Source organism: Anopheles marshallii, chromosome 3 (assembly GCF_943734725.1).
Source record: "Anopheles marshallii chromosome 3, idAnoMarsDA_429_01, whole genome shotgun sequence".
NCBI lineage: Eukaryota > Metazoa > Arthropoda > Insecta > Diptera > Culicidae > Anopheles > Anopheles marshallii.
The window spans coordinates 72,295,614-72,322,657 of record NC_071327.1 but is presented as its reverse complement, the minus strand read 5'-3'; the positions used below and the strand labels follow the sequence as shown (position 1 = coordinate 72,322,657).

Sequence of the window (27,044 nt, the reverse complement as noted above, 5' to 3'; positions counted from 1 at the left end):
CAGCAGCAGCAGCAGCTAGTGTAGCGGAGAAAGGCTGGAAAAGGAACCACTCCGGGACCACCGGTTCTGGTCGCGCGGAAGCGCACCGCAAAAAAAAAACTTTCCCTCACCATCGCGAGCGTTTTGCGGGATGAAATTGACACAACCTTTTGCCGCCGGTACGAGCTTGTGACACATTGTTATCGTGTGGGCCGCCCATTTTATTTCCACTTCTATTGCGGTTACTCAACCGTGCCGGCTGCCGGTAGTCTTTTCCTTGCGTGCGCGTATCTCCTGTTCCTCTCGCTGGCTGGCTGGCTTCTTTAAAGGTTCACGTGAACGTGTCAAAAGCATATCTTAATGCAATACGTTATGCTGATGATGCCCCAAACGGAACGAGCGGCGGAACGCTCCCGCGGATTCTGGCTGTTTTTTTTCCCTTTGGCCTGTTCCCGGTTCCCCCTCCAGTCCGCACATCCTCCCGTCCCGGAACCCTAGGAAGATATTTCTGTCAGCAGAAAAAATGTAATTTTCCCACACAACCAACCAACAGCACGAATCGATTCTACGTGGCCAACGGGAGCGTTTCGTTTCTTTCGTTGGCATCTGATGCATCCGGCCGTACATCGGCGTGCTGCAAAGGAGTGGCGGCAAATGGAATGGAAGTTTCATCCCGTCTGCTGTATCTTTTTCGCATATTTGCACCGTTTTACTCGAAGACGTTTGCGACAAGCGTAGGAAAAATGTTTTTTAGAAAGAGAGAGAGAGAGAGAGATCGTTAGAGAGAGGGAAAAAGAGTAAAAGACAGGGAGAGCACTCTCCCTCCCCCCACTCCTTCCAACCGGTAAAAGTAGTTGTAGTATGTTGCGTTTACATTAGGTCGTTAAGGGTTCTGCAACCTAATCTATTAGTTGTTAGTCGAGTGCCATTTTTTTCGCCTTGTTCTCCCCACTATTCCGCCTTGTTCTTCCCTATTTCGCCTAATTCTCCTCAATACCACCTTCTTCTCCACTATTTCCCCCTTCCCCTCCTCTATTCCACCTTCCTCTCCACTATTTCGCCTTCCTCTCCACTATTTCGCCTTGTTCTCCTGTTCTCGCACGCTCCCCTTTTAATGGATTTCTTCACGGTGGAGTGCCCGGTGGGGTTCAAGAAGACGGCAAGGCAAAATTCTTAATGCCATTGGCGAGCGTGCGTGCGCTTGCACTAATTTCATAATTACACAGGGACGGAAGGGAAAATGCCCCAAGAAATTTGCTTCCACTTTACTTCGGAACGAGTTAATTGACTTTCAAGTGAACTATTTCAAATTCATGCTACTACCCAAAAGCTGCATAACATAACGTTACTTCGCTATCTTTCTCCCTTTTCCTCGCACCCTTTTGCCAACCAACCAACAAACGGTGAGGCGTTGCAGCTTTAAAAGGTTTCCCGAATTAGCGCTTATCTTATCGCGCAAAACCGTACCCGCGCAACAAATGCAACTCTAATGCTTGGCCGGGACGCGCTTAGGGAAAATGGGTGGCTGTGACACCCGCACATTAAAATACTTGCACCCACGGGTGGTAGGGGGGAAGGGAGGGAGGTTGTTGAGCGTGAAATGCAAACGGTTGTAATTGCATTACCTCATCATTTGCGATTAGCACTGCACGGCAACATTATTATTATTATCCGCCTGCACCCATCAGCGATCAAAGTCGGTCCAGGCAGGTCGCTCGTTCGCTAATCTGTGAAATGTAAATGCCGTCATCTTTCTTGCCCGGTTTGGGTTTCTTTCCTTCTTTACCCTTCAATCTCCAATGCAATAAACAAGTGTTCGTGGAGTTGGTGTTTTTTTTCTCTTTCCTCCTTTTAATTCTTTCATAACATTCACTACATTTCAATGAGTTCAGCTAGGATCCCATTTAGACATTTGCCTTATTTAAATTTGAAAAGAAATTCATGAGCCTCTTAACCCACTTTTTCCACGTTACAAAATGACTAATTTGTTTACAACGACGGTGTGTGTGACTCCGAAAAGTGTGGTAAAATAATATTTAATCTTTTCAATTTCCTTTCACGCCCACGGGGTGCAACTTTTTGCAAGTGTCTTGGCTAAGCTAATGGAGTCTTGTGTTTTTTGCTCTCCTCCACCTTCACCTTCTTCTTGCACCCGTCCCATGCGCTTGTGCAATCACCCGTTCTCAATCGGTCAGCTGCTTGCAGTTCGGTTTCGCTTTATTTATGCTCGCAATCAATGATTTTATTGCGATCACGCGAAACCGGTTGCATACGGCACTTGCTTGCATGGGATGTTATGTTGTTGTTTTTTTATTCGTTTCGGCCGGCCTAATTGTCGTCACCCGGGTATGCAGGTTAATTTGTAAAACCATTCTTGTCACCGATTGATCTTTGCGTTTGTTTTTGCTGCATGTCGTCGATGCGGTTTGTCGATCTGCTCGTCGCCGGTATTGAGGAAGCACGACTGTTATGATGTTCTTCGTCGTTTAATTGTTTTAAAGCTTGCCCTTTTTTCCCGTATTTCTGCGTTGCGAAATGCAACCCCTCAATTTAGATCAATTGAAATGAAACCACCAATTGCATACACACGAAAAGGGAGGCCCCCTCCCTACTGACCGCTTTACGGGCATGTTCGGACATCAAAGTTTATAATTTCTTTTTCCATTCTGTAGGCACCGCTTTTCACCGTGCACTAATTTATTGTGCCGCTGTTTTTCGAACAGTTTACTTGCCTTCATACTTAAGCGTCTTCTCCAGGGGGTGTTTTGTTTTAATGGCCCTATATCTTACAAACCCACCGAAATGTGTTGATGCACGTATGGTTTTACACAGCGAAACAGACAGAGAGAGAGAGAACAAAAAAAGAAGCAGCAAAACTGCAGCAGACCCATTTTGATGTGACATTTATTTGAAAGTTTAAGTGGACTGACCACCCCATGTGGACGCCATTCGGGTGATGACATTCTGACCTTTCGCGCATTCGAATTTGGCGGGTGCAGTTGTGTTGCGCTTCCTTGGCGGCTTGCTTTACCTGCGTACGGTGCCCGATCAGCCAGCCAGCCATTCGTTTCGTTGTTTTATTAGTCGGGTTTGTATATTCCATTTGTCCGGCTGGGCCGGGTTGCGTATCGCAAGGGCAAAGTTTTGCCAGTGGCCCGTAACTTAAGAAGGGCCCCTGTTTGATTTACGAACAAACCGGCCAGGCTCGGGGGATCGTTACGACAGCGAGAGAGAGAAAGAGAGAGGGCACCCAAAACCGACCACCAAAACGATCGCATTAACGCTACCACGACCGTTTGCATTTTAGTTGACTTTTTTACAATTTTTTAATGTTTTCTTGTGTTGCTAGTTGTCATTTTTATTATGTCTGCAGCCGGTGCCCGTTTGCCGTTGCGTGTGTTTTTGGTTTCTTGTTCCTCCACACCCGGATGCATTCGTTGCACCTTTTTTGCAATTCCGATAGCAAAACGACAAATGCGCTCGCCTGGTCACTGACTATTCCCCAGCACACGAGGGTGACAAACGTAGTTCCGATTTCGATTCCGTAGCAAAACGACACGCTGCAACACTGTTCGGTGCGGTAGCGGTTGGTTAATCGATTTACCGACCCGCTTCGATCCGCTGATCGATCGATCGAACAGTTCCGCACACCGGAAGTATTAATATTTATAGCAAACGACAACAACAACAGAACAACATTAAAAAGGCTACGGGCAGAAAGGAAATAACACGAATCGAATAAAGACCAAACAATTGGCTGGTTGTAGGTTAGGTAGGCTGTTGGGCTAAGGCAAAGCTAACTCCTAGGCTTTACAGGGATGAGAAGGAACAAGGCACATCTAAGGGTGAGGGTGGACCAGTGAAGGGTGCCAGTACCACCGTCATAAATAAAAAAGACTCTGTTGTGACAGTTTTTTTTTCTATGGGAAATGAATTATAATCACATTAAAGTCCATCACAACGTGCGACGAAACTTTTGAACCACTGCCTTTACTCTTATTTCGGTTCTTCTGGTTCGTCGTCCTGGATCATGCAGTTCGTGAATGGGAATCGAGCATAGTACCATGGCAAAAGCCTTCCATTTTTCCCGTACCAACCCGAGGTCAGGCGATACAATTGAAAAGGTAAAATCAACAGAAAGCGTAAAACCACAAAACTATCTATCTTTTGTCAGCCCAGCCGTGTCAGTGTTTGTTCCCAACCGAAAGGGACCCACACACAATCACGTATCCTTTTTGGGCGAGCGGACCAGCGAGTGCAACCGAAGTGTTATAAATACGAGCAAAGCAAAGAAAAAACAACGAAACAGAAACGGCCCAAAAACCCCCTCTATCGGCACAAAACGGTGAAAAACCTGAGTGCATGTTAGCGCAGGATAATAGCCCGAAGGAAATAACACACATCATTGCCTAAGTAAACAAAAAGTTAAACCCCGACTGCTCAAATAGTGTGCAAAACGCAGGGAGTCCTTGCCGTAAGGGGTAAAGAGGATGGCTTTGCGGTTAGCTAGAAGGACACCGGAACCCGAACGAGAGTTGAGGAGCGAAGGGCGTTGGGAAAGGGAAAGGATGTTTATCCTGTTTGGCGGCTATACGGACGGCACTCAGGGAGCGGGAAAAATCAGTTTCTTAATAAATATTGATGAACGGCACCCGGCATTGGCCCATGTGGAACGCCGCCACAGCCACATTTAATATCCTTTCGCACGCATCGGAGGCTTAAACAGAGAATTTTAATAAATGATTCTTACCGTATCGGGTTTCCCGGGTTGATCCTTTTGTCGGAACCATCGATAAATACAGCTTGCCGTTTTGAGTTACCATTTGCGGTTGTGCTCTCGTGGAAAAGCGAGGATAATACCCTGACCAAATCACCCACAGCTCTAACCGAACACTTCGGTGTGATATCCAGCAATTCCGAAAGTGTGCTAACACGCTCACCAACAACTACTGCTGGATATGGGTGGCAAAAAAATGTGTTGAAACTAATGTCACACTTGATCGAAACTGACGTGCGAGTGAACTTGTTGAAGGGAGAATACCCCAACACTTCGCCAAGAACTCCTCCAACATGCATGTCCTGGGGGGATATTGAGACTTACCTTCGCCGTCTCAAGGATAATTCCCCTTTGCTAGCCACCATCATTTATTATCCTGCCGTACGAAGTATCATTTATGTAGCCGTGCATCACCCACGAAGGGGAAACCAGGAATGAGGTCGATAATATTGTATCCTTTTGCAGTGCATTTGTTTTACTTCCACTTTTTTCCCCATTCTGGCCCGGTTATGGACGAACCTGGGCGGTCGGTTAAGATATTCGCCGCAGACTTCGCAGACCGATCCTACGCTGTGTACTAGCGGGGCTCCTTCCACGCCCATCATCTCGCTGCCTATCGGTGCCAAACATCGACGACATCAATCGTCGATGGGGCAAAAGGTGTAGATAAAAAGGGCATCATCATTTCGCCGATCCCGCCGACCGTAGACACTCACGCGTCAGCAAACCATTGGAAGTCGCATTTCCAATGTAAATATTAATATTAATAAAATATTACATTTTATGGTTCGACGAAATTTATGTCCATATTCACGCCGGGTTTTTCGGTTCGTTTGCTTTCCCGTTTCGTAGCGTGTAGTTGGATGGTGTTGGTGATGCTTCGGTTTTCGTTTTATATGATTGTGCGAACCATTGCCGGCAACAAAAACAAACAACCGCGAAATGAAACGAAGTCGGTATAAAGCGGGCGAAGATTAAGCAAACTGCTGATACCACCTGCTAAAACCCCTCCCATGTCCCTGGCTCGCACAAGGAAACCCCCATTCGTAGGTGTAAGTCCGTTTGATATAACTTTTATACGACTGTGGAATAAAAATGAAACGGTTTTTATTGCCCGACCATCGTGGCATCGGGAAATTCACCACCCATAACATCCCACCCTTGGCTTGGGTGGTTTGGGTGCGTCGTGTTTCCACGATTGGTCATCTGTCGGTTGGATGGGCACACATTTTTCACCCGGAAACAGTCCTTAAGCCGTGGAGATGGAAGAAAACCCGAGACTTCCATATATCATCCGTATCCATCGGTTGGGCGGTATCAAAATCATATCATGGCCTCGGTCTCCCTTTTTTTTTATCTGACCTGGGCGGACAAAGCTGTCAACATCCGGAAGAACTTTATCATCACTCCATCCCAGATCGAGCTCATCTTCGTTGTCATTATTATTATTATTATTATGATTATCATCACCATTCGCATCTCGGACCTGGTCCTGGCTCGTCTATTCGAAGTCACCAAGAAAAGAGTTTATCCGTGCTCCAGTATGGAGTGGAGTGGTCCGGTTTAACCCTCCGGACATTAGCTTTGGCGTTTCTCAAGAATGTCGTGGAAAACTCCTTTTACTTCTCACGCCAAATCACAACCCATCTTAGATCGCATCTTCAAAACTCCGATAGCTAGCCCAGCTGTTGCTGAGCGCATCATCCTCGCATCACCGATCGCCGACGCGGACGAATATCTCAGCGTGTATCCGGGTGACTACACTGCAACAGCATGTGTTTACCGTTTGTCGTTCGGGGGGGGCCCCTTTTTATTGTTTATTTATGGAAAATCTGTTTTTCCTTCGTTTACGGTTTAATGTGTTTATTAGCACCATCACTCGATGGTGTTTAATGTGATTAGGGGCAGCGATGCCATTCGGCAAGGGGTCGCCGAAGAAGAATCGGAAATCAGCGTTGCGATCTTTTCATTATTTGCCAAACCCAAGGCACACCCCATGTTTGGAAGAAGTTCGTAAGTGAACGAACGAGCGAACGATGGTGACAGTCGGTAAGAATGACTCTCCAGGGACACGGGACACGGCTTTCCAAGCGTGTACGTGAGAACTGTGGGATGGGTTCCGTATTCCGTGGTGGTCTTGGGTTTGGCTATCCCTTATAATAATGTCAGGATTTTTGTCACCTCTTTTGTGGCGGAGAAAGAGAATGGAAAGGGAGTCCTTCTGCATTTGTACGTAGTTTCTCCCTCGTGGTCTTGTGTGGTTCATAATATCAGGTATTCGAGCTCAAGTGGTAAAGTTGGATCTATTGATAGACTCTTTTCAAGATGAATTGGAATCTGTTACATATGTGAAATCTTTTCCAATTTCTGGCTCATTCCGATGATTGAATTTAAGATGAAATAGGTTCCGTCAGGTCAGTTCCACTCAGTAAGCTCTGCAAGAAGTTTTACATAATCCAGTTCAACTTGGCAATTTTCTAGAAATGATTGTAACTTAAAAGTGCAAGGATGTAATAATTAACTATGTGCCTCAAGAAAAGACTTTCTTGAAGAAAAAGAAGCAAACACATTTTTGAAACACATCTTAAATACTTCTACCATTGTTTCTTCAGTTAATTTCGTAACGTTGAGTATATCTACCACTCCGATTCCAATAGATGGTTGGTCCGATTTAAATTCGACCCATCATTGGAATGAAAGCACGACAGATTAAGTAGTTAAATACGGCTTATTGGCTCGCATAGGCAAATATCCTAACCGTAACCCGTAGTCCTCCAGGGCACACATTGTGCACTGTGTTATCTGTTGTTTTATGAGGCTTGTTTAGAAAATGACCAGCAATCGATATGATCGGTTCCCAAACAAGGGAACTGCCTGCGCTGTCTTTCGTTACACATTTGCATGATCGCACGCAAAGCCGAAGCACCATCAACGGATTATTATCCACGCTGACCGCCCAATAAAGACCGGTTATTTGCCTAAGACAGAGGCATAAATTTTTCCCCAATCGGTTGTTATTCAAATAAGCATCTTCACCATCCAATTTTCAATGTTGTACTACAGCTCTACCTTTTACGATACACCGCGCGCATCTCTTCACACACTGACTGCGTCGAAAGGTGAGCTGAAGATTTTCATCAAAAAACCCTTCCCGCCCGGCGCGGTCCGCTGCGCAAGATTAATACCGCTAATGGTCATATTTTATGGTCACCCATAGTCAGCGACCTTACACCGGCCGAAACAATCTGCTACGGCACAAACAAACGCAGCCCATTTGTCGTGCCGCTGTGGTTTGTTTTCTTTCCTGTTTATCGCCCAACTCGATCGGACGATAGATCGATAGATCGACAAGGCCAAAGGCGAAGATTCGCTTTCGGTGGGCGACGATCCGTTCCGAGCGGTTCCTTCCACACCGCCCAACCGGGACAGGGCTTTGTGTAGGTGTGCGGGATGTGTGTGTAATGGCTTACTTCACATCAAGCGAACCACACCCATGCGGGCCCGCCACCGACGATCTGATCGCGGCATACCCCCGGTTGACGATGACGACAATAGTGATGGTGATGATGATCGGCTCAGGGTGATGTGATGATCGCCCGGTTAACTAGCCACGAGACCATAACGTTTACCGTTTATCGACCGGTGGCGAATGTTAAAACCGATGTTGGTATTAATTTTATCGATCGTTTCGGTTTCCCTTCTTTGGGAATGCGTGTATTTCTAGCCGTGTACGTGTATACATATTTGTTAAATCGCACAGCGCGCCGTTAGTTGCCATGGGTGTCCGGTGTTTTGATGCTTCGTTGTGCCACGCTCGTTAGCTCAACGCTCCAGTGTCTATAAAACGGCGGTAGCCTTATTTGCTGTTAATTTATGATCGTGTAATACATAAATCATGTTCTCTTTTTCAAAACCATCCAACTGACACCGCTCAGCTAGATGGAGTTCCGTGGTGAGACGGTGAGGACTCTAATGTATCTCTACCACGCCCGGTTGCCTCTGCCTCGTTCTGGCTTATGAAATGGAGATGGTTAAAGCTAGAAAATTAGTAATTGTACTTTTGAAATTCCAAAACGATCAGTATCAGCCACAAACAGCGATTGTTTACAGTACCATGCTTAATGAAGGCTACATCAATTCTTAGACAACCAATGTTGGATAGTTTGTTAGTTGGAGCCTTGTTTGTCAATTCTATACCTACAGGTACATTTAGAATTCTTCGCATTACCAAGAACATTTGCGAGTTGATATCAATTCTTCCAAATGACTCTCTCGTCTGAATACCAAAAGATGTTCCATCAGGAGAACTTTCACTGTGAATCCAGTCGAGAATCAACATGCTTTCTAACAACATCCAAAAAGACAAGTGCAAAGAGTCGCCTGATCTACCTGAGCACATTCTCCCTCAATTGGAACTGGATCCCGAAAAGGTACTGACATTGCCGGTGGAGCTCAAAACCCCCCTGTTTAGTGCTATCGATGTACGGAAACCAACGACACTAACTCGCATCCATTACACAAGCATCATCATCATTTGTAAGCTCGCGCGCACTTTGTTACACACGCGTTTTCTTTGTGACCAGCAAGCTTACATTACGGGTTTTTGCGTCATACTCGCCGGCAGGTAAACGAGCAGCGCTAATGCGCACCAGACATGACACTGAATGTTAAAAAAAAACTTTAATTAATTAATAGGCCTTTATTTCGCCGCACCCGCGCCTCAGAGATGCGTCGCGGGGCTCGTGGTGATCGTACGAAATCCCACACACGACATCATGTTTCAGATACACATGACGCTACTATGTACCCCGTGTTTCAATTTTTTTGTACTGGTTTTGCTGACTTTTTTTTTCATTCGGTTTGTTTCTTCACCACGAATTGAAGTCATGTCATGTTTTTTTTTGTTTACTGTGATGTGCACAAGCCGCTGGCTGGCGTCAGTTTCTCGTCTCCCAGTACCGCATTCAGTGCGGCAGTAGTGATGGCGGAATAGGTATTGTTTTACAATTGCAAACTAATCCGCAGGCACTGCGTTCAACCTACCAGGGGCATTCGTTGTTGTTGTGCATGATCATGACGATGTGTAATAAATACACCGAAAGGTACAAACACTGGCCCAGACCAGAAATAGAGATCTTGGCACGTGAGCCACCGAGTGGGACCGAAGGGAAACGGGAACTATGCGGAGGGAGGGGGGTTGGGTGGGGTAGGAAGAGGGATTGCTACCAACTTTATGCTTGTTGTACCAGTTGTTTGTTTCCTCGCTTAGTCAGAGCAAATCGATGTAATTGAAGTCTGCACGAAGCTCCACGAAGCAAACCATTTCAATCCCCCGTCTAGCGGTTGTTCGGACGGACGGACGGATGGAGGGAGACCAAGGAGGCGTTTGAGGGTGGTTGGAAGATACAGGCTGTGGGCGGCTTGCTGTACACCTAGGGCACCGAGAGTCTACGACCTCGAAACTAAGTCTTCTGTGAAATTTAATACCCAGCAAACGCGCTGACTACAAAACGCTTCCCAAAGCCCTTTCGGGGCTTTGCTTGGCGAAAGGATTGTTGGCAGCACGGCCAACCAACCAAGCAGTAAGGAAAACCTCGCTGTCATTGTTTATTAACTGAAAACATGGTTTCAATTTTGTTTTCCTTTCTTTAATGTGATCCATCCTTTAGTGTCCAAAACGACCATATTGGTGATTTGCATTTTGTAGCCTGTTTGAAAAAAAAATGCGGATCCACACCTGATTGCCGTCGTTCAATTCGTTTGAAACGTTTTGTGGTTGGGTGCGGAATGGGAGACTGAAGATGATATTTGCAGCTGCTGTATTACACTTACACCTATCGGTCGCACATCGTTTACCACCAGGGCACGCTGTAACGCCGTTTGGACGAGTTTGAGCCCGGGCTCAGTATTGATTAGACCAGATGCAATAAACGCGGAACGCGAGTTGGTAGAATTAGTGTGGAATCCATTTTCCGGTGAGTGCGCTAGAAAACAGGCCCACAGAGGGAGAAAAAAAACGGGAAAACAAATAGAAGCAGTACACAGGAACTCACAAATAGGAAAGCTTGCGGGAAAAACCCCAAAACCCGGGCGCGGCAAGATGGCCGAACCATTTTTCGTTTTGCTGCCTAGTTCCTGGTTACAGAGAAGGTCGTAAAATGGCTCGCAATATATACACACACACACAAACACATTGTTGGAAATCATTTGCCACCGTCGTTCCGTCGCTGGATAAACGGCTGTAAAGAGTGTATTTAACGATTTATTAACGAACGAATTCGAAACAACAACAAAAAAACATACAATTCTCCAGTAGTAATAACAACATGGCCAACAAGCGTGCTCAACCGGCAGAACACACCTTTTGCTAGGGTGCTTGCCGTTGCTGTAGGGTCCCTTTGGAATTCCTCTCCAAAACCAAACACCAAGGGTTGTCTAGGCGCAATCGTAAGCGAAGGGGAAAGAAAATGGCCATCTTGCTGATCTTGCAGCGAGGGGGAACCAAAGCCGGAACGCTACGCGTTTGTAATAGAACAAATATGGACTTGTTAAAAGTTTTTTGGGAAAACCATCGGACCCGGGCTGAGACTCAACACGAGAATTATCAGAGAGACAGAGAGAGAGAGAGTCCGTTTGTTTGGACGTGAAAATAAAAACCGTCAAATACGACCGTCAAGATAATTAATTTTATTCAAAGCAACGACTCCCTGCTCCCTTTAAGGTGTGGCCCGTACGGATACACGCCAAACAGGGTGACTCGGGAAATTTTTCACTGCCAAACCGCACACACACACACACACTGGCACACTAATAATCCCGTCGAGTTACACCAGAAACAACACTACACTACCGTGAGCACCTTTTGCAGGTAATTATGGGCGTTGAATGTGATGTTCCAACTGGATAACCGTAACGTGAAACGTGAAAACCCCATCATCCCCCCCTCCCACCAGGCTGATGAAGATGCAAGGGGGAGAAGGGGTGTCAAAACACGCAAACAAACCGTCGTCGCGAACGGAAAACTGAAATCGGATGAAAACGCAACGGTTGGAACAAAAGGTTGACAAAAGACCATTGCGAGCGCACGAGAGCGAGAGCGCAGAATTACAAGTCCGAAACCGCCATGAACATGACGCGGCCGTTCCTCGCTCGCTCCGTCACTGCCGCCATTTTCAAAACATCAGATCTGATAAGCATTAAAACATGAAAATAACATTAAATCTATACGGTTTTTTTTTTGTTTTCGCCCTGCGTACGCACGTCCTGCATTTCAAGGGTCCTACCCTTTTTTCGCCCGCCAGGTCCATTTGGGATCGGTTGTTCCACTCATGTTTTTGCTTCTGGGTCCGGGTATAGTTAGGGAAATAAGAACAAAACCAGAATGAAAAAAACCACACAAACACTCACAAGAGATATCTTTTGCCCGACGGTGAAGCTTTCGGTCGACTAACAACTTTCTGTGGCTTGTGTTTCGGTTGAAGTGTTGTGAAACGTTTCACACCATTGTGGATGTAGCTTCACGACGATTTGATGGATGTTTTAATGCAAAATCGAGCTATTCTGATTAAATAAGCAGCAGAACGCGCAAGAAAAAACCTCCTCTTTTGTCGTACAAATGAAAGCGAACAAAGCACGAGCGTTCGCGTTCTGGCGTTAGTGTGGAACGATTGGCAACGTTGCCGGCAAACCCATGACACTGTTGATGAGCATGGTTTTGCCAGAGTGCCGCGTGCCAAACATTATCTGCACACCAGTGCAACGACAACAAAAATCCACCCCTCCCCCGATACACGTGCTCGAACGTGTAAAACCCGACCATGGAAAAGCTCGGAGCAGCAGCAAAACATGCAAAAAGAAAAAAAAATCCCGAACCTGAAATCTCATTACGCGAAATAACATTATAATTCAATAAAAACTCATACATAACACATGTACCATCCATGTCATTTACCCGTGGGCAGACCCAGTGGACCGGTCAAAAAGGGGTTTACGTGCGGGGTACGGGGAGGGGCCGGCAGCTAGCAAAAGGGGTTTAGGTACCTGCGTACGGGAGGTATACCTTGGGCGGTAAGGACCCAAGGGTGGAAGCCTGGAAAAAGCCTGTCAGTCGGTTTGTAATAACATTGTCCTCCGCTACGAGGCTTCAGCCATCGAATCAGCATCGAGGTTACGAACTCCTTTTTCCCCCCCTCCCTCCTCATTTACTACGTGCATCCTTCCTCACACGCACACACACCGACACGTAGGGAAACGCAGTCAGTCAGCTGTCATGTAGAAAAGATCGTGAGTTTGCATGAAAATGGCGAAAAAAGAAACATACTTGTATGCCAGACCGGAGCGAACTATTCTGTTTGCGCTGATTTGTTTGATACCCCGATATTCACCGGAGTGCTATTGTGCTGGAGTGGACCGGACTGTACAGGGGTTTTGCCGGAGTGCCTTAATAAGCTGTCAGTCAGCATTAACATCAGAACTGCACTGCATTGAACTGCACTCCGGCAGTGGTTCGTTTAATGGTAACATTGAGCTCACTTTCAAAGGACTGAGTTTTGAGGCATTTATTCCTTTTTTTTGTAATGAAAATCTGAATTTTGTGGACATTTTGTTGAATTTTAACGTTTATTTGTCCAAATTATTTCTAACCGATGCTCAAATGTTTACTTATTTCCTTCCTTTTGCTCATTCTGATAACACTCATTCTTGTCGCGATAGATTCATGTTTCTTAACTGTTTTGTTTTTGTGCTCAACCTAATTCAATATTGTTTTGCTTGGTGCAATGGGAGTGGAGTCCATTTTCCACCACACACACACACACAAAACACCCTCCAACCCAGCAAAACACGCCTGCCTCTAAAGGACCTCGCTCGGTAGCATGCGAAGCGGTGGAGGAAATGAGAAAAAACACCAAAAAAAAGCTCACATTTCGCCGAAATGAAAGCAACGCTAACAAATCAAACAAAATAAACAAACAAAACAATCACGTACACCGTTGTCGAACAACGGTTTTCCCGTCTGTTTGTTCGAATCTTGTTCGAATCGTTGTTCGGTTCTCACTTTCACGTTTCGCTGTGCAACGTTGTGTTTTTCGCTGGCAGTTTGGATGATATTTTCATGCTTTAACTGGCCGTTGTTGCCCACTTTTGCTGTACACTTTTCACGCGCCACGATTGCATAGGACCCCGATTGGGCCCTGACATTTTCCACATACACACAGGCACACAAAAGATGGAAGGTTCATTTTCCACCTCGATGTTTCGTGCTGTTTCCGTGGTGTATTTCTTTTTTCTCTCTCTCGTTTTCTCGCTCCCCTTTAAGTTGGTGTGTTCCTGCCAACAGCCAGCACCGATATCCGCCGGAACACGGCCACACTGCCGCCGGTTGATTTTGAAAGGTAGCTAGGAAAATTAATTTAGCGCCTCAATAAGCTGTCGGTTCAGGCGTGTTCGGTGTGATAATTGGTTTGTTTGGCGTGCCTGAAATTGAGCCCGGTGCTGGGCCTCAGTGCCGGGTGCGGGATTTTTGTGGAGTGTACATTTGTTTGGGTGTGCTTTCACTCACCGGAAAGCCGTGCAGTACGCTTTGGCACAGATGATCACCCATTTCACACACGAAAACAACAACAACAAAATACGGCGACCCACGGCGAAGGTCCTTGAAAGGTACGGTGTCCCGGTTACGGTCAATTTGTTTCCGTACGCTAAGGTTGACTTTCTCTCCGCGCGTTTGATGAATACATTCGTCACCTTGCTGGTGGCTCAATATTGGCCGGCCGACAGCTACCTCAACAACGAAAGCAGCTCTCGGGAGGATTAGCAACGGATCAGAACCGATCGCACCTCGGGAACCCGGGTTGACTTTAGGTAAATCCGTCCGGATTTGATTTGTGTGTGTGTGTGTCAAAAAATTTGGCACAAAAGCGACACAAGCTGTTGAAGGTTGAGTGTACGTGAAAAAGAACATAAGTGCGAGAGTGAATTCCACGTACAGAACGAAACAAATGTACAAACAATTCAATTAGTTTGAAGATTTGGGAAAGCAAACATAGTTGAAGAATTTTTGCCGACGGCCCCGAGCACTAGGTGGGAAACCCTCTCCAACCGCACATGGCTACTCCATGGACCGGGATCGTCACGATGAGAAGCGTTTGACAGTTTTGAGCAGTGTTTTCATTGCCCTCACTCAACGATCGCCCTTTTTCTGGGCAGCTGGCGGCTGAACGCTTTCTTTTCAGAGCTATCGAGTTGACCATTTGGCAGGGTGTATGGCAGATGAGAGCAGTTCTTATAGGTTTGCTACTTCCATCAATGCCCCTAAATGATTCTATTGCAACAGAAGATATGACAGGAGACAGTTTACAAAGTTATAAAACGCTCAACTACAAGCGCGCATTAGCTGGCTGATTGAGTTTACAGCAGCGCGCGCAATTGAGTCATTACGATCGTCGTGGATGACAACGGCCCGCTGCTTCCGGCACCCCGGCATCATCGTTCGCTGTACAGTAATGCGCTCAGCAGAACGCGTTGTATTTTTTTTATTTCCTTTCTTTGCGCTAACGCCACCATTACTGGCTGGCATCTCGATATGTGTAGAACTCGATCACTTAATCGCTGTGAGCTTGCGGTACGCACCCTCGCCTCTCTGTATCTCTGATATTTAATACCCTGATCGCTCCAGTGCTCAATCGGCCATCTTGCCATCTTCGTTTGCTACCACCGTCCGTGTGTTGAGCTGGTGGAGCAACGATGTCAAATTACTTCAGCTTCACTGCGCAACGCTCCGTACATCAGTTATGCATGACTGATCGGCTTTTCGGTTTGTGGTCGGTTTTCGATGTAGGGGGGAATGGAGGGCGCAACACGGGAGGAAAGAGGGAAGGGGGGGGGGGGGACAAATTAATAAATGGCCGTGATGCGAACCAGTATGTATATACATATATGTGTCTGTGTGTGTGAGCTTGATCGAATCCCTTTCCTTCATCTTCCGCTTTAGCATTGCCGAGGGAGAAAAGGCGAGCAAAAATGTATGCAGCGAACCGAGAAAAAGGGGAAATAAATCGATCATTACAATTAATGACTGCCCTTTTGGGCTAGTTTTCGTAGCGTTGCCAACCAACGTTTGTTGCTGTTGCTCGTTTCCCCCGATGCTTCTCCAGGCTGATGATGATCGGCAAAGGCAAAACTCGCTTGATGCTGCAGCAATGAATGCTGGTCTAGACACACACACACACGCAGCTTATGCTAACAGAAAACAGGCAAGCTACACTACTAGCAACCATTATGTTGCAAATGGGAAGAAAGAGATAAACTCCAGTGCATTAAAAAGGGGAAAACGATTATTTGCTAAGCAAACGTTGTTACGATCCCTCCTATGTTTTCTGGTTCGTCGCTTGCTGTTGTTCGAGTTCTTTGCCCAGCGTGGTTGCACTAGGCCAACTGAAGCGTGAAACGTCTAGCGAACGTGTAGTTACACATGTATCAGAAAATTGTAGTTAAGCCCACTGCTCAGTCCCCACGTTCTGCTTCTCCTTCTCCTCCCAGCTTCACAAACATCACAGCAAACCAGCATGATCATGGTCGGTTACGGTGAGCAAGATCACTACCGTGGTGTAGAATTCGTTTCGGTTTTCAATGCTGCCAAAGTCAAACAATCTTCCATCTTCAAGGGGCGCCCTGTTTTTATGCGCGTGTAATGAATACATTCTCGCGCATTGAAGGGCTTTTGTTTATTCAACGTGAGGCACCTAGTGAGCATAACTGTTGAAGCTGGGCGTGGTCTTAAACGATCGCCGTTTTACATCTGCCTTTGTTGCCCTGTAATACTGTGGCCGCGTATTGGAATCAAGTTTTTCTCACCTTTTTCCCTGACCGGGACCGGGAGGGAACACCATTATTATAGTTTTCCCCCCGATGACTTGCCCTGGTGTGGCTACGACCGGCAAAAGGAGTTAGCACTAAGCGCTGAAATATGTGCAATTAGGCACGAATTCTCACTTTGCTCACCATCTGCAGCGCTAGGCGCGCTTCCTGGTTGCTTAATTCGCTTCCCTTTAAACGATGCGTTCTATGCGATTACAAAAGTCGCACCAGTCACACGCCGTGAGACAACGCCAATCGCCCAAACAAAAGCCACGGTCGCCATTCCGCCGTACGTGAAAGATTTCCGTGGTTGTCCCCGGGAATGGGTGGGAACGGGTTTTTGTTTGTGCTCTGGTTTTGCTTCTTCCTCCCTTTTCTGCTTTCTCAGGAAAGCCCAGGAACGGGGCAGCGCCGGTGCAGGCAAAAACTAGTAGTAAACATAAAATGTAAAGCGTAATCCGATTATAATATTATTTCACGGTTCCGACAAAATTTTCAAAACATACACACAGACCCACCGAGCAAATGCGCACAACGGACATGCATGTATAGGGATTTGGGGTTGAAGTTGTGGTGGGGGGAATGGAGAAGAGGGGGAACATTAAAACCTCCGATGACACGAAAGTGCGAACGTCAGTGGGACGGCACCGGCCTGGGTCGGTTTTAAAACCATTCGGTCGGTGACATTGGGTACCGGCGCGACACGCTACACAACGGTTTCCGAAAGGCTTAATAAGCCGATTGCCTTTTTAAGGCCCATTCTTTGCTCTAAGCTTCGATGTAGCAGAAAGGGCTGTTCGTGAAAAGGCCTGGGAGACTACGGGAAGAGACGCGGCCGGCTAGAGTCTCTAAGCACGGTGGAATGAAGAAGCCACCTAAATGGCAGCGCCATTAAAGCCGACACACAATATACAAGGACACGGATCACCAACGGAAGGTGCATCCGTGTTTGTTTGTTTTTCTGTTAAAAAAAATTGATTTTAGTTTTGTAATGTCGTTCTCATTATACGATTGATTGTGGAACAACGGAGCAAAGAAATGATTTATTCTCTGCTACTGCTCGCACACACTCCATTTCATATTCCAACGCCTTCCATAATAGGGCGCAAAACAAATAAAACTATTCACGGTGTTGGTTAGTTACGCCAAAACGTACAAATGTGCGCCCACGTTTCGATCACAATCCACCTGGCCGTATCGGGGGCCATAAAATGCTGTTTCATACTAGCGATCCGCGACATTTCGTGTAGTACACGGGTGGCATTACCAAAGGCGTGTTGTTGGCGTGCAACGGTGGCATTAGGCTGAGGCGTGAAAGTGCTCCTCCAGACTAAAGACGTCCATTCCGGTAAACTACCCTTCCCTAAGTCTCTCTTTGTTGGGGAGGGGAGGGGGGGGGGGCATAACATCGTATCACCTTGTCCTTTTACGACACACTGTTGGCGCTTTTGCTCGTGCTCCAGAATATCTTCCCGTGCTCCCAAGTAGTATAACACCGGAGGGCTTCTAAACGATCGCCTGCTTGTCGCACGAGCAGGTTTTACAAGTGGTGGAGATTGCACGGGAACCACAAAACATACACTCACACACGCTTTAAGGTGTTTCAATCCAACCAAAAACCCCTCACAGCATAAGGCATTCGGTGGATTCGATGAACACAACACAAACCAAAAAAAAACCACACACACACTCGCACATAACGTTCCGCCGGAAAGGCGATACGGTTTGAAAATCTGGCTGAAAATGTTGTGCAAATAAAAATATTTACCCAGATGGTGGTAAGCGTCCATGTACCAGCGGTTCATCATCAACCGTTGACGCACAAACGCGTCGCGCAGGCATTGCCCGCGTCCGAACCGTGCTGTCGTCCGCTGGGACGTACTCCTGCATTTGGAAGAGGTCGTAAAAATCACACATATTCGATTATGGAATGGTATGGCCGCATCGTGCCAAGGTCCTCGAAACATACGCTGCCAGCATGAGTGTTCCTTCCCGTTCCTTCCGTGTCTTGCATCCCCTCGCTCTACCGAGCACAGCGTGAATAATGCCACACCGCTCCGAATGGTAATGGCAGTAAAATGGAAATAAGTGGCGCCATCTGGCGAATAGTTCTGGTGGTCCTGGGGACCGCGCTGGTTCGGGGCGCGGTTGGCGCTTGTTTAATCAATAGCACTATTTAAAAGCACTCCAGTGTGTGTTCTCACGTGCAGCGAGGTAAAGATGTACCGCAGTCAACAAATTTTATGCTACACTGTTTAACCCACACCGTCCTATGGCTGTAACAATGTTGAGTTTTACGAAGACTATTTGTCATAGTAAAACTTGAGCATCTTGTGGCAAAATGAGATTGAACAGGTAACATGTTGAACTAAAATTTTATTTCGAAGGATTATAACTCAAATATTCTTTAAAATGTGTTTGCAAAATTTTTTTTATGACAACTCCAAACACTCTGTTAAACAAAATCCAGCGATATTTAACAGTATTGAAGTTCATTAAATGATTGCTTCATCGTCACATTTAAAAGCTCTTTTCGTTAAACGGCTTCTCTCTTCCCGCGTTTCGTGCGGGATATTCCCAACATGTCGACACCACCATCCACGGCCACTGCTTAAACTCGTTCGCCGACGCGCTTGGGATCGTTTTGATACGTTCTACACACGATCGCTCGGATTTCTGTGCCGTGTTTTACCTGCCGTCGTCGAACGCCGTTTCTTATTTGCCCGTTCCGAGCACTGTCCGCACCGCTACGCTGCTCCAGGACGTATCAAGATTTCAAGATTGCTTAGGATGCTGTTCCAGCCGCCTCCACCGTCACACCGCACCGGGGTCGGCGGGCGCGCATCATCATCACGCCCCATGTCGCATCGCCTGTCGTCATCGTTGTCGTTATTTTAGTGTCAATTTTCATCCCAACAAACTCCACCGAAGCCACCGAGAGTGTGCTGAGCGCCGGCGAAAAGGTTTTTGATCTCCACGGAACCACGACCGGTGGTTGTTGTCCCGGTTTGGCCTCGCACTCCCGCTCCTCACACTCCCCGCAAGACGCGATGCTACCACCGATCACTGGTCCAGGCCGTCACCTTTAGTGTCGGGCGTGCGGAAGGAAGGCCGGAGCGCTTCGTTTGAATAAATAAGCGCTGGGAAACAAGAATTTTATTGAAAATGGCCATTTGTCGATTCCGTTCCGTTCGCGTCCTTGCCTTCCATTTGACCTCGCGCTAAGTAACCGAAAACCGAAACCCTTCGGGACGGTTTGGACGGCAACACGGGGCGTGCTGCGAGTGAAAGAGATCGTTCGACAAATGACAAAATAAAATATTAATAAAACACCGCGACTGAGTAGGCCGCGCTGGAATGGTTCACTAAGAAGCTTCCATGCTTCTTTCCGACCTTCATCCCGGTCTTCGTGATGCGGACACTACACAAGCGACACGGTCTATTTTCCCGCCCGAAAGACGAAAATCGCTATTCTCAATGTGCCGCGGTGTTCTTTTTGTGAAACACTAGACGCCAACCGTTTCGCCTTCCCTGCCCGTCGCCCGTTTCTTAATATCCCCGCACTGAAACATGCTTTTCTTCCTTGTCTCAGTTTTCGTACACATTCCAGCGCTTTAAGCTGTCATCGTGTCCAAAGTTCCGTGGCGAGTTTGTGTCGAGACCCGGGAAGGTGTCGAGAGTGATCAAGCTTTCGCCCGATGCGGGATACTCGGAGTGCCACTGATCGATGGGTGTAGTTTTAAAAAGGGGTCCCGAATTGGATTAATTTCGATGCTCGTTTTGTAATTGGATTTTATGTTCAATTTATTATTCCGCCATTGCTCTACTTTTCCCACAGCAAACCAATGCGGGTACTGTTAAGTTCAATTAAAAGTCGTCACGGGTACGTTGGGGTTGCTTTAAAATTGAAGATATATACGCTTGTGTTCAAAACACAACCAACAACCGACCGTACCGATTGCGTTCCATTGAGTGGAGATATTTTTAAACATACAACCATGAAGACACCATGTTTGATCAGTGTCCTTATAACCGGCGAACCAACCGTTCGACCCGTGTCCCATGTCGTCGAATGCCCCCCTCCTACCCGCCGGTTCGACACGCCGCAGGGAAATTCAATCAATTTTCTGCTTATCAATCAGTCAACTCATTGCCCGGACAAGGTTGACAACGGACAACGACACGACAAAACACGGCGTACTTTGTCCGAAACACAAGTCGCACACGGAATCGCACCGTACACGACGAACAAGCTACTTCCTTCGGTGTGCCACCCTTATGCACATCAACCCTACCGTCCATTCTACCTACCACGCAAACCGACTGACCGCATGTGTAACATTTGATTGCGAGTATCGGTTAGAAGAAAAAAAAACGGTTAGCAGGCTTTCTTGAAGGTGCTAGATAAGTGTCAAATAGGTGAAAACGAGCTTGTTCGCTGGAAAGGCCCCGAATGATAGATCGGTCAACATGCGAGGTTCGATAACGATTTCACTGAGTCCGATGGGGTGGGGTGTGGGGAAGAGGGCGGTTTCGAAGCAGATCGAACATCGCCCATTGCGGTAGTTTAGTTTTTGATGTTAGAGCTTGTACACTTGAAGAGCTTCCGGAATGGGCATGGGGTGGGTTTTTGAATTGCCCGGACAATGAGCGAAGACACTGCGTAACAAGTCAGCGTGAAGTCAATTCCATTTTCAAGGCTTGTCAACTTTAGGTTTAACGGCTTGCCGTTTGTAACACTTCAACTTTATTCCTACAAGGTGTCGCCGAGATCAAATAGATGGTGTGAAAGATGTCCGCAAACACGACGAACCATTCGACTTTTGCAAAAGGAAATGCTCCACATACGATTCCTACATTCTAACCCAACTCTACCTCTCTTTCTAAAGCATTAGTTCGTGTTACTATAAATAAAACTGTTATAAAGAGGTAGATTTATTAACAATAAAATAATTCCCTTTGGAACGCATTTCCCCTCTATTGAGGCGTGTAATTTATTTATAGTTTAAACCATAATGTGCATCCAAATCAGCACGTTCATGTTGCATTTTGCAACGTACCGCGATGCATGATGGTTGGGCAAATATTTATTTCTCTTTGCCCATTGCCCGGAAAGTACCCATTCTGAACACACACACGCGCGCACAGGAACCCTTCGAACACAGTGTGTAAATATCGCTCGGGCCGTGTTCGTCCTCAACCGTTGTGTGAGCATTTGCACACGTACCTCGGAACGCACATCAGATTTGTAAGTGCTTTTACACTGTCGCACCAAGCTGCACCACCTCTGATATGCTTTTAGCTTTGGTGGAGCTTCAAACTCCTGCACACCGTTCCCGCGGTGCGGGCTCTGCACAACAATCACGAGCCTAATTTGAGGACATCGTTGCGGAACTGTTGCGCCCGAGCATTGGCACGTTGTTTGGGCGAGCGTGAAGTTATTACATCCATCGATGCTTTTTTTTTGTTGGAAAAAACATCACCACACACAACATAATCAACGGGGTCAGGTACTGGGGCACGGACGTGGGGACAAGGCCCGTGTTTGCCATACAGCAGACCGCACTGTTGTGGATGGATGGTGCACTGAGATAGGAGCAAAATTTTAATTATGTTTTAAATGCAAACCATAGTAATCATATTATTGCGCTAAAGTACTCATACTAGAGGGGACTTCAGGCGAAAGCCAATTGATTGGTCGTACAAACAAAACATTTATGATCGTTTGGTGCTCATAACAAAGATCTACGACACAGTTTTAGACCTATTAATAGGAATAATTGCCGGTGCTCTGATGGTGAGATAGTGATAACGTCACAGTTTTGCAGAAACATGGCCAGACCTGTTATCAAATCCTCTGAGGACTGATATCCAGGAATTGATCTTCAATTAATTTTAAGAGCTTAATGCTCTATAATTAAATCTATAATTAAAAGATCTAAGCCACCATATCGTAAAGTTTCAATAAAGAAGTTGTAAACAGATATGTTGGAGAAAACGCGAGGAACCTTAGGATCGCGAAATTTAATCCAAATACCACCTCCCAAAAAAATGCATCAGAAGATCTGTGAGTTCCTGATCCCCGGCGAAGGTGGGGTGTGTGTTTGGTGTGTTCCACAAACAACACGCACGTTGGGTTTTGATTTTCTAGGTGACCGTCGCAGTGTTGTCGAACATCGTGTGCCGTTCGTCGCCGGTTTTGTCATTGCCCATCGAGAGTGTTGCTCTCTGTTATCAATGACTGCGCAACAGACAGACAGAACGTTGTTCAATTTAGCCAGTGGGGTGAGAAAAAAAAGGTGGAACGAGAAAGGTTCTCTACTGCGTCCCCTGCCACACAGCGACTACTGTGTGTACCGAGAGCGTTCCAAGCGTTTGCGTGCTGCTCCGGGCTGTGTGCCTTTCTACGTTCCTGGCTGTTGAAGTCTCCTGATAAGAAGTTGTCCGGGTTTGCCTTGCAGCAGCTCGCCGATGTACGGCCGTTGTGTTTCACATCGCACAAGTTATTCAAGCCAGTGTGTTTGCACATACTCAAACCAATCACACACATACACCGCACCGCCCCTGGGGTGGACCTCGGTTATCGATCGTGAGGACGCGGTATTTGTAATTACATTAAATTGGTTCACTTTATATGCGTACGTGATTTATAGAGTCAATATTGATAGGGAGCATTATGGGTGAGGTGGCGTGTATTTGCCCAGCGCTCCTTCGACACCTTGGAGCGATCGAGCGCGTTAGAAAACGGTTGCCAAGAGTGCGCTGCATCGGCCGGCTTGCAGCGAACCGGTAGTCTTCTTTTTTATCCTTCTTCGGCGGATCCCCTTGCCACTGCCCACTGATAATGCGCACCCTTTACCCCTTGTTTCTGCAAGCCTTCCATCAAGGGTGATTATGTCTGTCACGATTGATTTTGACATTTGACATGCGGTTGACAGTTGCCAATATCAGCCCGAGCAACCCGAGCGGGCCCATCCATATTCCGTCATGATTGCTTGCGCCTTAATCATGTTATTATTGCGTTCCTTCAGGTGCGTGTTCTTGTCCGGTTGCATGTAAGTGGCTTTCGGTGCAGGGCAAGTTTGCTCTCCACTCACCTGTTTTTTTTTTTTGTTCTGCTCGTTCATCACGCACTATCTCGCTTACCGTCGATAGACGGTTAAGCAACAAAAAGCAGAAACTAAAAACAGTGACTCACTTGCAATCGTCACGTTCCTTCAAGGGACTCCCTCCCTTGTCGTTGGGAAGCAGCAGTGCAATTTCAGGCGTGCAATAATTTGTTCCGAAGTTCTCGCCGCGTTGATGAGGCAGTTAAAATTGTATGTTTCCAATGATCGCTTCGGAGGTATTGTCGTTCAATCTCACTTAACCCGTTTCTGTTGTTGCAATTTCCTTTCAGAGCACTACACCGACAGTACCGTCTGCGCCATCATCACCACCGACAGCGCCGGTTGCGATGGCCGTCACAACAGTTCCCCCCAGTGCCCGGAGTGCGTCTCCCTGTTCGGCCACGTCCGGTCCACCGACGTCGGGCCCGGGTGGTGCGGCGGGCGGTGGTGGCGGTTCCGGAGGCCGCTGCTGTGATACGGGGCGACCCATCTTTACCGATCCCATCTCCGGCCAGACGGTGTGCTCGTGTCAGTATGATCTCATCAGCTACCAGCGGTTAGCGAGTGCCGGTATTGCCGGTCCCGGTGGTGTACCGCTCTCGATGTACAGTGCACCGTACTCGCCGGAAACGATGGCTGCCTACTTCCCGGCCATCGGTGCCGATCAGGCTCCGTTCTATGCAAATCCAGCGGTAAGTTGTGTATGCTTACTATACATTTAAATGTGTTAAAACTAAGCAGGATTTAATTGTGGTTACAAAAATCATTCGTTTGTTTATATTTAACGTTGTTTCTAGCAGTAATTTAAATTTTATTTGTCTCAAACCATCAAAAAATTTGACAATTTATAAAGAATTTGACATTATAAAGTACTAATTTTTATGATACTTAGTGACAAAACCGTGGACGTTTAAAGTTAAAAAGCATCAGTATTTTAAAGTTAATTGTATCAGTATTTTGGTTAAAAAAAGCACATCTTTTTCTTGTCAAGCACAAGCATATTGTTGTTAAGAATACCTGATGAAAATTTCCGGTTCAAATTCTGCTGGAGAATTGTTGGATCAAGCCGAAACTTCATTCCAAATGCTAACATCTGTTGGCTTTCTAAAGGATTTTATGTATTCTCCAAGGAATTGAATATCTTCAAGGTACCTCGAGATACTCCATAAAAGAGCGATTGCTGCTCACATATATCGAACCCCCATTAAACGTTGAAATGTTTTTTTAAGTACCAACTACAACAACTCTTGTCGTAGTTGGTAGGCAGAACACCGATATAATTCAACCAAATAAAAACTCGTCTGCGAAAGTTGACTACAGTCCCGCTAGTTTGGTTTCGCTAGTTTCGCAATCTCAGATAGAAAGCAAACAAGCTTTTTCTCCTTGGTAAATTATTATTTAATCCAACGAATAGCTCCCAAACGCTCGCTACATTGCCTCAGTGCTACAGTCCGTAACACAGTAGGTACGATACCAAAAACCATACAACGGAACACTATGTACAATCTGTGACTCTGCGCGGGTGTTTTTATGATTTTAATCCGCCGCCGCTTCCATTCGAGCGTCTTTTTCGATATGCGCGCGAAGAAGAAAGACAACCATGGATAGGGGGAAATGTGAATACGACCACTAGTGTTGGTACTACAAAAAAGTTAGCACTTTGTTTTCGAAAAAAAAACAGAAACAGAAAAAATAACATACATTTTTTTTACATCTTGCTCACATACACAATGCTCGCGGAGGTGATGAAGACAAGTTATAAAACCTAGGTTTTCACTATCAAAAACGGACTGTGCGAGAGGGAGAGCGAAAGAAACCCGCATACGCGGGAGATCGTGGACGGTACAATGGGTAGTCAAAAATGTTCGTACGGATGTTGGACAACCCGCAACCAACCGGGGGGGCAAAAACCCCATCGACCACACCGACACACTCGACACTATCGAAGTTTCGAAGTCCGTGCAGGGAGCTTCTGTGAGCTATTCGGGCTATTGTTCACCGTTTTGTAAGCATCTGTGCCATGTATGGCGTTTTTTTGCCGCTACTATTCCTCATGCACACTGCCACGACAGATAACAGCCATGAACATGACCATAATGTGAGCATGAGGTTGTCATAATATGGCGTTACTATTGCGTGGAGTGGTTGGTAACGTGAAATAATTGGTGTAGTTTTGCTAGGCCTGTTTTTTTTTAGCCGAGGTAGCCGTTTTTGATAATATTAATCGCAAAAAAAGACTAGTTTTGAGCTCACAAGACGAAGCAAAAACATTTCCAAATGCGGCTGACCGACATAAGACGACAAGCGTGACAACGAATACCAAAGATTAAAATACGGCGAACGTGCAGCAGTCAGGCGTTTATCTCATAATCTCCAAACAACACGGGAAGCTTCCAAAATCATCATCATATCTTTTCCACCCCAGGGGTATGATGATGATTGAATCAATAAAAAAAATTACCATCGATTAGCATAAATAATGTCTTAATTTAATCAAACGTTATGTTTATGCCTTTCAAAATTTTCGCTTGCTCTCGATGTCACTTTGTGCTTTTGCTTTTGTTTATTGCACACACCCCCCCGTTTACGGGTCGCCAGGTCCACGGTGCGGGTTTTGCTCGAAATATTCGACATCGAAAGTCGCGGGGAAAAATTTATGAATAATGCCCAATCAATTTATGTCGCGCGGGCAATCTCCATCTCCGACGAGCCCGGGCTGCGTCCGCACAGTTGACCGGACCGTAAGCTGACCATCCGCGCCCTACAGTGCGCCGTGAATGGAACCATACTCAATGACAAAAAGGAAAAATCCCTCCTTTTCTCTCTTATCCCATGGAAGCAAACAAAAAAAAAACGCCTGTCTGATTGTTGTTAAGCTCCACTTCCATTCACCTCTAACGAGCATTGGGCCATAATGTTTCTTTTTTCTCCATTCGCATCTCATTGAATGGAACCCCGGTACCATAGTCCCGAGCTTAACGCGCTCCGAAATCGAAATGCGGAGAGCAGAGGAACCCAAAAAACCGTACCCAACATGAACAGAACATAACGCAGCAGGGAAGGTTTCGGAATGATTCGAATTCGATTGTTCGGCGGATCGTCGTTTTCCGACGCGTTACCGTGTGCGCGCTCGATGCGTTCGTGGCCGGTGCGGTAAGCGCTGGAATGTCCACACTTTGCTGCTCAACACGAGACGAGATGTTTGTTTTGTTTGATCCGGGGCAGCTTACACATCGAACATGAATGAATATCATCGACCGTGGACGGTACGTGGTGGTTGGCATTTCGGTAGATCAGGGTTCGGATTGGTAAGAGCCTTTTGT

The 27,044-nt window shown here is 46.5% G+C and overlaps 1 protein-coding gene across 1 annotated transcript in view; it reads left to right on the top strand.

Annotated features, from left to right (window-relative positions):
* LOC128716010 (homeobox protein araucan) overlaps window positions 1-27,044 on the top strand; it is a 60,359-nt gene that overhangs the window by 13,656 nt on the left and 19,659 nt on the right. Inside the window, exon 2 of the mRNA XM_053810932.1 lies at window positions 24,012-24,413. Within this exon, the coding sequence (XP_053666907.1) occupies window positions 24,012-24,413 (402 nt within the window). The remainder of the gene's footprint in view (window positions 1-24,011; window positions 24,414-27,044) is intronic.